Raw genomic sequence first — 13,931 nt, forward strand, 5'->3', positions numbered from 1 at the left:
AGCGACTCATTTGGGTTTTTCTTGACGTCGAACAAATGGTCGGATTTCTTTTTGATCGAGCGATAAGATGAATATTCTTTGGTGAAAACCAAAGAAAGTTCGTCAAAATTCCGGATAGATTGTGGCGGCAGGGTGTAGAACCAATCTTGCGCCTCGCCTTGTAGAGTGGTGGCGAATATCTTGCACATGAGACCGTCGTTGTTTCGATAGAGAATCATTGTGCTTCAGTAGTGCTTTAAGTGTCTCTCCAGGTCTTCATCCCCTTTGAAAGATGTGAAATGTGGCATGCTAAACTCGCGTGGAGGCTCTACCTGCTCGATCTTGTCCGTGAAGGATGACTTGCTTATGTTGGTCATGTTCCGTCGTAGTGCCTCGTCGATGACCTCATTGCGTTGGAAATTGCGCAATCGCTTGGTCAAGAGTCTCTCTACTTCTTCCTGAATTTGTTTTTGTTGAGGTAGCGGAGCGCTCGGCTGCCCCCAACCGTGACTTGCTGGTCTAGGCTGCTCTTCCATGTGTTTGGCTTGTCTATGCCCTGGATGCAGTGCATGTAGCGCGTTCTTAGCAGGCGAGCGAGTTCTTCGCAGGCTGCCGGTTGCACTTAAGCCGTATTGAGTGACTGTTTCTCTCCATCCGTCGGGCTGCCTACTCTGATGTGAGGTGGATGATGCTCCTTGAAGGCTTAACCGCAAACGAACACTTCGCATGGAAGGCTGCTCATGTTGACTATCGGAGTGTGACCCTAACCGTGAATGTATGCTTGTCTGTGGGCCTAGTCGAGAGTGCACGCTCCTCCACGCTCTAAGACGGGAGTATACGCTATCTCGAGGGCCCAATCGAGAGTGCATACTGCCTGAACGCTCGGTTCGTGGCTGCTTACCGAGACGCTGCTGGAGAGGTTCTTTGTCTGCCCTTGTCCTACTTCGGGACACCTCGTCTGGGGCACGTTGCATCTCGGTGCGCTGCAAGAGCTGATTCACCAAGGTCGTCTGCTGTGCGAGGACGCTTGTCAACTCTATGACTTGTCGAGACAAGTGTTGTTCTCCATTTGGGTTGGAAGAGCTTGGAAGGAATGTGCCTTCTTGGGCAATGGAAGAGTGGTAGACTCCCGGCACGAGATTTAAGTTGGGAAATGTCAAATTCGTGAAAAAATGTGGTGAGAATGCCCCCGACTTGATGGTAGGTTTGGATGGTTGAGATAATCTTGGGCTGCTTGGAAAGCCATGGGAGCAGACTGGGTCGCATGAGCAGGCTGGGCCTCGAGAGCAAGCTGGGCTGCGAGAGTAGGCTGCTCGGCAGGAGCAGGCTGGGCCACGGGAGTGGGCGGCTCGGCTGGAACAGGCTGGACCACAGGAGTAGGCTGCTTATCGAGAGCAGGCTGGGCCACGAGAGCAGGCTGCTAGGCGGGAGCAGGATGGGCTATGAGAGCAGGTTGGGCCACTAGAGTGGGCTGCTCGATTGGAGCAGGCTGCTCGGAGTGTGATGCACATGGGTGCGAGGTTTGGGCTTGGCTTGCAACGCGTTAAATTCACGTTGGGCTTGGAGTGACATGGCTTGGGTCGTGGCCTTGGTGCCGTGAGCCTTGGATGGCACGGCTCGGGCCGTGGTGAAAGTACCATGGACCTCGCCACGGGTGACTACCGAGGTAGCCACCGGGGTGGTTCCCGTGGTGGAAACTCGTGGTGGTGGTGCCGCTCCACTTATTGTCGCATTTAGCCTCACGGATCTCCGCAATCCCATTTCTTGAATATTAGAATTTTCACTTGTGGAATTTTCTAAATTTCTAGCCATTATATTTTTCTTATACGTTTTATCAAAGAAACTTTGCAAGTAAAAAATTCTAATAATAAGAACGTATGAAAAATATTCAAATGGACTAGAAAATAAAGAAAAAACCTTTTTGTGCGAGAGTCTTCTACGAGTATGGATTTCAACTCTCAATGAAAGCACCAATTTGTGGATGCAAATTTTCTCCTCCTCGATCTTGGACGATTTTGCACCTACAAAACAACTAGCACCTTAGGTTAAGGCCAAAAGCCTCACGCGCCCACGATGAATGGGGGGGGCTTTGGCTGAAGAACCTCCGATGCCAAAGTTAGAATTTTAGAGAGAAATAGTGTTTAGAGTATTTGGGATTTTTTGCAAGAGGTTTGGAATGAGTGTTTGGTGAAAATGGGTCCCTATTTATAGGACTAGGTTGGTCCACTTTTAAAAGGAAGTGGCCAGCCACTTTGTCCATTTTTTGGTGAATTTGTGGTTTAATTAGCCACTTTATTGGCTAGTAAAATATGATAGAAATAAATGGGGGGTTATCAAATTGAATGATTAGCTTTATTTGGGTAATAAAGTGGGAAAAGATAGGGAAGGTAGAAAGCTAAGGGGATGGCCGGCCATGTAGTGTTTTTAGGGTTGAATTGGATGTATTTTGTGGTTATTTGGATATAATGGATGGTTTAATTGACAATTAATGGGTTAATTAGGCAATAAACCCATTAATTAGCCAATTAACATAATTTTTAAAAGGAATGTGTTTGGGAATTACCTTGTAGAAAGGATTTGATGAGATGGACTTTGAATTGTTACCTATTTAGGCACTTCTGTCTTGGTTGAAAGAGGGTTGCCCGTTGCTTGCGCGTAGGAACCTCGTTGTACTGCAAGGGTATTTTTGTCCTTTTTGTCATTTTTGTCCAAAAATGCACGCGTCGCCTTGTGAATATTTTTGGCTCCACAGAACCAACAACCGCTTTGATGATGGATAAGATCTACATCCACCAGTCCTTGTCTTTGTCATACTCCAACAATGAAAAGAAGTTCAAGCACGCTGCCACATCAAAATTGCTTGCACATCATGGAAGCCGATGTCGTACCAGAATGGCAGCGTTAGTTTGACCTGTGGTTTCTTATTATGCTCAACCACCTTTGCGAGTCTGAAAGAATTTGAACCATGGGATATCCATTGGCGGGTCTTAAACAAGATTTCTGTCACGCGAGTGGCCTCGAAATCGATCACCGTTCGTTGGGCTTCAACAACTTGACTGGATTCATTTCCAGCTATTACTCACACCTGTGTACGATGGAGAGGGTTGGCGGTCGAAGGAATCGAAATCTAAAAAAAAAAAAAATTCCCAAATTCAAGAACTGAAACATCAAATTGCCACTTCTATTTGGCATGAAGAAACAATTTTGACAACCCAAATATCATCAACTATATATATTCATAGCCTAGAAGAAAAATCAACCAAGAAGTTACATGACGATCGCGGAAGCACCAAATTAAGAAAACCTAATGAAAAAAAAAACAATGAAAACGATGAAATCTAATGACAAATGGAACCACCATAATCCATGGCTTGAGCCTGGTGGCTCTGATACCATGTTAACTACATTGAAATGTTTGGAAATTGAAGAGAAAATCAAGAAGAAAGATGAAGAAAATAATGAACACAAAGATCTTATAGAGAGAATTTAGAGAGAGAAATATGATTTGTATTAACTAAAAGAATGAAGATTACACACTTTGTTTATATACTAGTAAGCCTAACAACTCTAATCAAATACTAACAAACTCGCTAACTATATTTCTAACTGTATTGTTGATTTGTACCCTTAATAGATTTGTTATACACATACACACACACACATTTCATATATATCTACAATTCATATGATTGCATTTTCATCCGCATCTTATTTTTTTTGTTCTTAACATGAAAACACATAGGTATGTTCCTTCTCACACAAACCAATATGAGCATCTTTACAGTTTAGTGGAAGGCAAAGACAAGGCAAGGGCAAGAGCATCTCTATCAGTATTTACCTTTGTGCGACTTTACTAGTTTGAAAAGAGTAAAAGCAAGGACAAGCAATGACAAATACTATTCACAAAGATATATTTTTATTTTTTATACTTTGTTAACCTTATCCAGCAGAACCACAAACCAAATTAACACTCCAACCATAGCTTCTACTACCAGTAAAACACAACCCGTAATCATCGTCTTCTTCTAAACCTTCTATTGAAAATAAGTAATTTCGATCATGTACTGAGCATAAATTGTTGACAAATTAAACTTTGGGCATGAAATTTAAAAAGCCTGGATCACTTGATCTGGTGACCTTGGTGGAAGAGATCCTCTCCGGATCTCTTCTCGACCATCAGCACCTAAACATGGTCTTTTGTTACTCCTTGATATAACAAACCTCTTGATATAACAAGAAAATTTTTGTTACTCCTTTACCTTCAAGAACTCATATATACTAAGACCAAAGTATTATCCATTTATAGACGGAACTTCAACAGCAGCTAGGTCATAGTGGAGATCAAACACTCGGAATCGGAATAAAAAAAAAACCCAGGTTGTTCGAAAGGTTTCTGAACCCTTGAAACGTTCTAACCTTGGAGCCCCAAAAATGGATCCCGTAGAAGTCGTGAACAGGCTTTTGTTTCGGGTCAGGTTATCCAGTCATAGTGGTCACCTTCGGCTCGAGCCCCTCTCCACCGTCGAGAGCTTCGACCCCGTCAAGTTTCTCACTGATTTCATTCTGCCGCCTGTGAGCCGTGCCTTCCATTCATGGACACTCTTCCGGCCTCCAAATTGAGAGATTCGACATGGCGTAACTTTGCCCATGATCATTTTCTCTCCTTCAGTTGTTGGTTCGTTATGGGCTGCTGAGCTGAGGAGAAATGAGATGGGAGGACAGTTCCGGAAAGTGTGGAAAAAGTGAAAAATGAAGCGAAATGATGGAAAATGTGGTAAAGTTTTGGTCTTTGAAACTCCCATTGCTGAGAGAGAGAGAGAGAGAGAGAGAGAGAGAGAGAGAGAGAGAGAGAGAGAGAGAGAGAGAGAGAGAGAGAGAGAGAGAAAGATCTGAGAATTATGAAGCTTGTTTGTAACGGTTGTAGTGACGGGGAGCTGGAGCGGAAGGCATGGGGTTTGCAGTGATTGTGCAGGTGTTTGGTTTTTGGGTTTCTGCATATTCACGGCGGAGGTGAAAAAAAAATGAAAGAATCGACATAGCTTTTCGTGTCGATTCCCACAGACGGCGCCAAATGTTGATGCACAAAACCGGAGGTCTTGGAACAACGTAAATCTGACCGTGAATCTGCAAGAAATGTAAATAACACAGGATGTTTCGTGGTTCATCCCAATGTTTGGGCTGCGTCCACACTGATTATTGTATTTCTCTAAGAAGTGAGGGGAGTGAGGGAGAGAGCTTCTGAGGGTGAGAGAACTCTTCCCATGGCCTAAGAAAATGGCCTCTCCCTATTGTGAGGGTGATGAGTCCTTTTATAGAATAAGGGCTCCTCACTTATTACATATTTGCCCATTCCTTTATTACATAATTACATTTAAGTCCTCTGAGTATTTATACGAGATCTAAATACGGAAGCCCTAAGTATGGTACAAACAAAGTTAATTTACTAATGAGCTCATATTGGTCTTTTGTGATGTTTGAATTGTAGAGTATGGCATGGGAAGCAAGATTGCAACATGTGGGGATGTCTACAGCTTTGGTAGAAGAGACCCACCGACCCTATGTTTAGTGAAGGCTTGAACCTTCACAATCTTGTCAAGATGGGTTTGCCTCATCGAGTTCCAGATTCACTGCTCGACCCTATTACTCCCAACCAAAGCAGCATCATAAGTGCTGAAAAAATCCAAGTGTGTTTGAGTTCAATATTTAAATCGGAATCTCGTGTTCTGCTGAATCCCCAAGAGAGCGAAAAGATATGAGTGATGTTGTAACTGAGTTGCAATCCATCAGGGACCTTGTCCTTGGCCAGAATCTTTTGTGATGACCCGAAATGATATCAGTCATGTTGTAATTGAAAGTTGAAGTGTACTTGAATAAATGGAGGGATTTTTCACATATCAATTTGTTCATTTGTATTTCACATGGTTGTGTATCCACCTGCAAAGACATGTGCTTTCCCCTATAAACAAAACTGCTACGTACTCTCAATCAGAAATTAAAATCGTATGCGACAAATTCATTGACACCGTAAAACAAATACAATTGATCTTGAATTCCTGCACTTCATGTACAACTAGAAGAACCACGCAAGCAATACATGCAGATTCTAATGCATCAAACGTGAGGAATTTGCTGCGCATCCACGACTGGCCATAGCATACCGGCAATCCTAATGTCTAGGAGCCTTCTTTTGTCTCAAGCTTTCTGGTATTTTCAAGGAGAACTCCCATGTCACGAGGTGTATACCTTTTTCTCTCTCTCAAGTAACCTGAGAAGAAAGATACATAGAAATAGGTGTGTGTGTGTGTGTATATATATATATATATATCCTATCACCTGTGGGAGAGAGACATAGAAAAGGGTACACACCCGATGATAGGTAATTTCCCGTTTAAGAATTAAAACTATTCTATACATTTTCTTCTTGCAAGAGAGGGACCTTCCTCTCAGAACTGGATTCGAGATTCTCATCAACACAGTGATCTTGATCATGTTTTTCATCTTCTCTGATTTGTCCCCATATTATAATAAAGTACCCCATTCCAGTTATGACTGCTCCCATCACACTGCAAGATTACATCTCTATTAATCCATAGAATACCAAATAAAAAGGAAATTCATAAGCAACAAAGACTACTTAATTACCTTCCATAACAAAGACTATTTGCAGATAAACTGACACCAAAAATGGTTGCAAAAACAATCCCAAACGGCTTGAACAACGGCACATAATATGGGCCCTTAATGTTCATACACCAATGTTGAACACGACTTCGAACTAGACCCCCGAAAATTGCCTACAACAAAGAGCACGCACAATGAAATTCCTCGAGATGATTAATTACAATTTAACTACATATGTTCTGTGATAATTACTTACTGTTAAAACAATGAGAAGGAGCTCCCCGTTGAGTTTTAATTTCCAAGCACTTGGGTTTCTCTCTAGGAACAAAGATAGCATTGCAGATTGGATTGTCCCAAGCAAGCTATAAAAAGTTACCACTTCCATGACTTCCACTTGTGGATATAGTTTCATCGTTCCCATCTAATCACAACAGAGTAAAAGCAAGAATTAAACAGTAAAAAAGGAAACTAATATGAAACACATCGTGTACTCCTCGCTTTATTTTTTTCACGTATGGACTTTTTAAACTCTCAATAACAACTTCTTCAATAAATTACCTGAATGATGTTCCATACGGAAACGGATAAAGTAGATGCTGCCAGTAAAAGGCCACCCACAACCCAATGCTCTTTCTCTGAGGAGAAGATTAAGCCTAGTTTCTCTACTCGGAGTTGAAGTTGATTAATATACCAATATGAAGAGGAAACTGAAGATTTTCTTATATATTCACCCTTGTAGAGTTCAACCACTATTGCCCCAATGATTGTTATTAATGTGCCACTTACTTTGGCCTGGAAACTTGAGCTTCTCCAATCTAGTTTCGCCCTCCTGTAATTAAGATAATTGGGTTAATTTCATGAAACTGTTATTGTTATTACAATTATTTTATCATACACTTCTTCTTTTATAAAATAAAAACAAACAGAAAAATACACACGGAGGAGTGCAAGAGAACATTTTCATAGTGTCAATATTGCAACATTTATACTAGCTAGGTTTTTTTTTTCGATTTATACTAGTGAGATAACATTTTTGTTGTTGTAGGAATTAATTACAAACCTGAGTGAGATAGAGAGCAGAAAGGAAAAAGATGGGATCATTAGGCCCATGGCACACACAAGAATAGGAGAGCTGTAACTTAAACCAAGGAATCCAAGATTCTGAGATACTGTTATCCTACAAAAACAAAACACATCCAAGAATTTTTATTCTTCTAAAATGCTCGGAAGTTTCCATCAGAAGTAACTAAATATTGCACATAACGTGTAGACTTTGTTTATACAATTATTTTATTCACATGGTTGAGAATGGATGAATATTTATTTGAAAAAGTATTCCATGCCACTTAAATACGAGATACAGTATAAATAATTTATTTTTACCAATTGATATATATTATAAAAAACAGGAAGAAATTTTTTAATTTGAGTGTAAATGGAGAGCACATTGGCCTGACTAACTTGACATAAGTCTGCATCCACGTTGTATAATACAGTTTGGTAGACATTTAGGGTATAATATATAACCACTATGCCTGTATTGCAACATGTTTGGATTGGTTATAGATATGTCCTAGTAAAAATTTCTCTAGGTAGGAATATTTTTTTTCCCTATAGACGGAGGACGGAAGAATAGGTGCAATACAGTACATAGCTGAATATTCTAAGGGCTGGTTTGGTATTGCTGTGCTTTGAAAAAAAACTGCTGTAAGAATAAGCGGTTATGAAATAAATCAGCAGAGTGTTTGGTAAACTTTTTTGTAAAAGTGCTTTTGGAAAGAAAAAAAAACAGTCTGATAGTGGGTCTTTTTATTAAAGGAGTACTGTAGCTCCGTGCGCTTTGAAAAAAAACCAGTTTTCCAAAGCTGCAAATAACAGCTTCAGCTTTTTCCTTTGATTTCAGCTTATTCTCACAGCAGCTTCCAAAATAAGCCCATTTTTTTAGTTTACCAAACACCTAAAACCTTCACAACTTTTTTTCATGGGTGTTTTTTTTTTAAGCATCTCACTCCCAAACGACCCCTAAGGCTTGCTGAGGTCAACTGGAGAATCCATTGATTCATGCGTTGGAGATGAGATGGAAGAATATGAAGTGCATACCCTGTAAAACCCAAGGGGAAGCATCGAACGAATAGAGCCCAGGTGAAGACTGATTGCTGTGTTGAATCTCCTCTGCTGCTGCAATAATTACTGTTATTGAATTATATACTATCGGGAAAAAAAAAAAACACACACACAAAATACCAGCCTCACAAGTTTTAAGAACAGATTGTCAATATATCATCGATAATAATATTATTGTAATGAAGTAGCTAGTACGGTCAATATTACTTGAAAGTATATATATGTATGAGAGGGAGAGAGAGTAAAAAAGAGCAGACTACCAATATGTCATTATAACGAACTAGCACCGTCAAAATATTACTTGGAAGTATGTATTTGAGAGAGACGGAGAGAGAGATACCTGCAGCAGCGAAAGAGGAAAGAAGAGAGGAGGAGGAAGAGAGAGGAAAGGGAGTGAGTGTAGACGACAAAAACAAAGGGGCTCATGCCATAATTTGTCATGACAGATTTTGCCCAAATGGTTAATATTATAGTACAACCTTCCATTGCCACCATCACTGCAAACGGCACCGTTTCCTGCAGTTTAAGGTTACTCATCATCCACATCACTGCTTCTAATTACTCCCTCTCTCTCTTAGTTTTGCATCAGCTAAAAAAGCTAGCAAGTTTATAAGAAGAAGAAAAATGGCTCTCTCTCTCTCTCTCTCTCTGTATGTATGTGAAGACAGGTAGAAGGAGGGCAGCCCTTCATGAAAAGGTGAAGCTACTTGAAAAGGTGAAGTAGCTACTCGGATGTATACTTATCATTACAATTATTATTAATACAAGGGAGGCTGACCTATTTTGGACCAAGGTTTCTTATAAATATTGATTTCCTTTTTGGAAAAATTATTTGGAGAAATTTCTGAAGTGCATCTGTTATACTAACATGTGAAGTTATCAATTTACTCATATTCTAACACATGTATTTTTTTAGTATGATTGTTATACTAGCATATGATATTACTAATAAGAGTACATGAGAGAGATACCGACACGTGATATCACTAATTTACATGTTATAATATATATGATTGAATGACATGATTGATATTTCATAAACATTGAGTTTAATATTAATAAATAAAAAAACGTGTAAAAATATAAATGAATTAGAAATATTACGTGAACATTAAAAAACTTCTTCAACTATAAATGAATTAGTAATATTACGTGAACACTAAAAAGCTTATTCGACACAAACGCATGTTAGCCACTCATTTGCCCCTCAGTCTATCAGTTTCTTAGTGCTCCTTTATGAGCAATTCAAATTTAATAACTTGTTATGATGATGTGTTATGCCACCATTATAGACTGCCTTACGATTTTTTTTCCTTTATATTTCAATGCTGGAAAATAGTTGTTCTGGCCTCCACTCCTGGAGATTTCATTACAACATTTCAAACAACCTTGCCAAGAAATATTGTTAATTTAAGCTAATAAGTCCACCTAATTACTCAGCTATAAGTTTATAACAAGGATCAACGGTGGTGTTTTCGTTTTCTGATAATATTTCGATGTGATTTTATGTCAAACTTTAACCTGTGCTCAGCTAAGTCCCCCGGAGTTACTGAGAAAATAGCACTAACTCTTCCTTAACTACTTTCTCCTGCATTATTGTTCTTTAAGGAAAATGGCAAATTCTTGAGCTGAATTCCACAACCTCATTTCAACAGATTAGCAAATTTCCACAACCGAATTCCCAATTCCTTGAATACGTTTATCTGTCCAGATAACCCTGTATTTTAATTTGAACTTACCTAGCAGGATATCGAATTTGAAAGTACGAAAAACTGATGCTCACACTACTAATTCTGTATTCCATAGTTGGAATATGGTATAAGATTGTACAATTTTCTTATTGTATTTGATTAAACAGTGTCAAACAATCAAATATGTTCTTCAATAACTTTGGCCTTTGCCATCACATTTCCTCCCGCCAACCCTAACTACAACATTCTTACCTTATTTTCTACTACTTCTGAAGAAGGATATACATCTGCTTGTTCACTTCCAAATAAGGAGTTGCTTTCCACAAATATGCTATGTTGTTGCTCTTAAGGCAGCTTTGACCCTGTAAACTCAATGTTCAACTCCTGCTGCTGGTATCTTTGATCATGCTCCCCACATTCATGGTGATCCTACATTATCCATGGAAAATCAACTGTTATTTCCTATTTAATGCTCTTTTCGAAAACTTCTCCTGTCAGCGCTGCGCGTGTTATGAAGAAAACCACCAAAACTAACAAGAAAACTAGCTTAAAAAATAGTATGCAGGGAAACATCAAACATATATATATGCATATGCAACTCATTGGAAAAGTCAAGAAATTTGTCAAAATATATGAACCACATCTACAAATAATTTAGAAACGCTTTAGTAGTTCAAAAGGTTAATTAACGACAAGGCAATGAAGCTGCCTCCTCATGAAATGAGAAGCCAGATAACGTAAGGTTCATAGAACTGGCATTGTCCTTTTAGATTTCTACTCTCTCCTGGACAATATTTAAAATGAGACAGGGGAGCCATAATATTTTGTCAGTAGCAGTGCCAATAGGCACGACATGCTTCACATGGTCATTCACCTTTGTAGCAAATTTGCAACTATGCCCAATTTACACCAACATACTGCGTTTGAATGAATGTATGCAGGATTCCGATGACAAATGGATCTTCATTGTGCCCGCACACGGCCTGAGCAAATCAATTCCTACAATAACCTATCCCAATTTTCGAGAATCATGGAAAGGGCAGCATTCTAAAAGAACTAAGACAAAAACAACACAGACTTACCCTTTTTTTGGCAACTGCAAAAAAAAAACGTCTATATTTCTTCAATATGGCTTTGCAATAGAGGGACCCGTTGTTTGCTCGATGCCAGGCTTCCTTCCCCTGCATCATCACCCCTCTTCTCTTCATTGGCTTTCCCCACATCACAGAATAAAATCCAATGACAATAACAACTGCTCCTATCAAACTGCAGCATTCAGTAAATGTAAACTGAGAAGCTAAATGGTGTCCCTTTTGCAATTTTCAACACGACCAAAATTAGTGCCTCTCAATCGACGACATTTTGATATGGAGGTTACAGGGAATAAAGATTAAACCCTACCTCCCAAGGTAGAAAGTATCACCTAAGAAGGTAACACCAATGAAAACTGCAACGACAATCCCCAAATGCTTGAACATAGCTGCAAACACAGGCTCTGTCCTTCTAAGACACCAAGTAGATACACCAACCTGGAATGCTGAGCCAAACACTCCCTGCAATAATATAACTTAGCAACTTAGGTTCATGTGTTAGAAATATTACATCCAAAAGGTATATCAGGGCTGGGTTTAGTTATCTAATTACCAAGTATAGAACAGCGATCCACCTGATTTTAGGTGTTAATTCCCATGAAATCAGGTCTCTTTCTACAATTGAAGAACAACTACAGATTGAATAGCCACAAAGAAGCAATAATTAAAAACCATGATCAGCTCTGCGCGGTATTTCTTTAGAACTGATGCCTGAAACACAGAAATGAAATAGGAAGTACTCTTAGTTTCTAACCAAATTTCACACTTTCAAGAGGTTTTAAGTAAAAGTTTACAGATTTCACCTGTACAATAAGCCAAGATGCGGCCAACATGCAATTAGCTGCGACACACACTCCTCCAAGGACCCAGTTTGACTGTTCGGATAAAAGTTGCTTTTGAGACAACATATCAGTCATAACAGTTGAGGATGTATTCAGAATTGGGGGTCCCTTGTAAAGAGTCACAATGAAAGCCCCTGAAATTGAAACTATTGTTCCCAAGGTTTTAGCTAGGCTACTGAAGCTTCTCACGTCAATTCTTTCCATTCTGAAACCAGGCATTTGAACGAATTTAGAAATCAGTGATGGTGTAAGATTACCATTCTACCAGTGTCTCAGAATTGCGTTGTACAACTCTTGTCTGGAATGAGAGAGAGCTCATCATCAGCTAAATTCTCCTTGGAATAAAAAAACAAGATAATCAATATATTAACACTGGTTCTTCTACAAAACCTAAGAACAGAACAGGTACTCATAACTAATGCTCAGGTTTCATTAACAAAATACGACGATTCTGATAAAATCACACTTCAGAATAAAGAAACAAAAAGGGAAGCATGTCAATTGGCCAGAGCAGTTTACCGCCCGCTTGCACCCGAGTTCGAATCCCCCTCCCAATGAATTATCAATTAACAGTAGCTTAAAACATCGGTTTGGCAAAAGATAAAAAAACATGGAGGTTGATCACAATTTTCGGTTTGAGTAAAAAGAGGAGGGTATAACCTGAAGATAACTGCAAGTACAAAGGTAAAAGCAGGAATGAGGTTGAGCATAGCTGTACTAAGAGTAGGAGAGCTATATTTAATCCCAGCATAACCAAGAAACTGCGCCATGAATCTGCAAAACTCTTGAAATTATCAATCAAACCCATTAATCAGTAATCACCCACCAACAAATTAAAAATGCAACCTTTATTAATTCTCACATAGGATTTTTCATCAACAGATGTAATTCTTAACTTACCCAATTAGACCAAGCAAGAAGAACCAACTGATGATCGAGAAAGTGAGAGGAGGGCACTCAGTGTTGTGCCTTGGTCCGTTCATCAGTTCGGAAACGAGATTTAGATTACAACCTCACCAAAATCACACTCAGTTGAACAGAATAAAATACAACAAATAAAGACACCGAAAAATTTACGAGGTTCGGCAAAAATCATGCCTACGTCCCCAGAGAGATATTGCTCTTCACTATGAGAATAACAGTACAAGTACACATGAGTTAAATCAACATAACCCAATCCCAAATCCCTTACACACCCACTCATAGAATTTTTCCAAGAGTCTCACTCTACCCAAGAGTTCTTTCACTAGAATACTTTTTACTCTAGCTCTCTTGATTTTTCTCTCACCCATGCCCATGCTTTCCCATGGGAGAGCCGAATGCTCTCCCCCTTTGGATGCTCTCTGATGCCTTCTCAGGAGAGAGCCGAATGCTCTTTCTCTCTCTTTCTCCACTTCGGCTCTTTGCAGTTAAATGGAAAGAAAATGAATCAACCTCTCCTTTTTTTGCACAGACATAATGATGATGCATCATGCTCCCTTTGCCTTTTACTCAAAACCCAAAGCCACTTTCGTGGCATGCAAATGGGAAATCAATAAAAAAGGCCAAAACAAAAGAATCCCATGAAACATCATCATTGTCTT

At 39.4% G+C, this 13,931-nt stretch overlaps 1 protein-coding gene and 1 pseudogene across 1 annotated transcript; both read right to left on the bottom strand.

The window, feature by feature from the left end:
- Window positions 1-5,971: 5,971 nt before the first annotated feature.
- LOC103403307 (WAT1-related protein At1g70260) lies at window positions 5,972-9,373 on the bottom strand. The gene is made up of 7 exons (XM_070815166.1): window positions 9,065-9,373; window positions 8,701-8,778; window positions 7,661-7,777; window positions 7,159-7,429; window positions 6,857-7,021; window positions 6,622-6,773; window positions 5,972-6,542 (listed from the first exon to the last, which is right to left on the bottom strand). Exons 1-7 carry the CDS (start codon window positions 9,268-9,270, stop codon window positions 6,386-6,388), a joined length of 1,146 nt encoding a protein of 381 aa, XP_070671267.1. The 5' UTR covers window positions 9,271-9,373; the 3' UTR covers window positions 5,972-6,385.
- Window positions 9,374-10,543: 1,170 nt separating this feature from the next.
- On the bottom strand, window positions 10,544-13,729 carry LOC103416656 (WAT1-related protein At5g40240-like; annotated as a pseudogene).
- Window positions 13,730-13,931: the final 202 nt, after the last annotated feature.

Source organism: Malus domestica, chromosome 16 (assembly GCF_042453785.1).
Source record: "Malus domestica chromosome 16, GDT2T_hap1".
NCBI classification, from domain to species: Eukaryota; Viridiplantae; Streptophyta; class Magnoliopsida; order Rosales; family Rosaceae; genus Malus; species Malus domestica.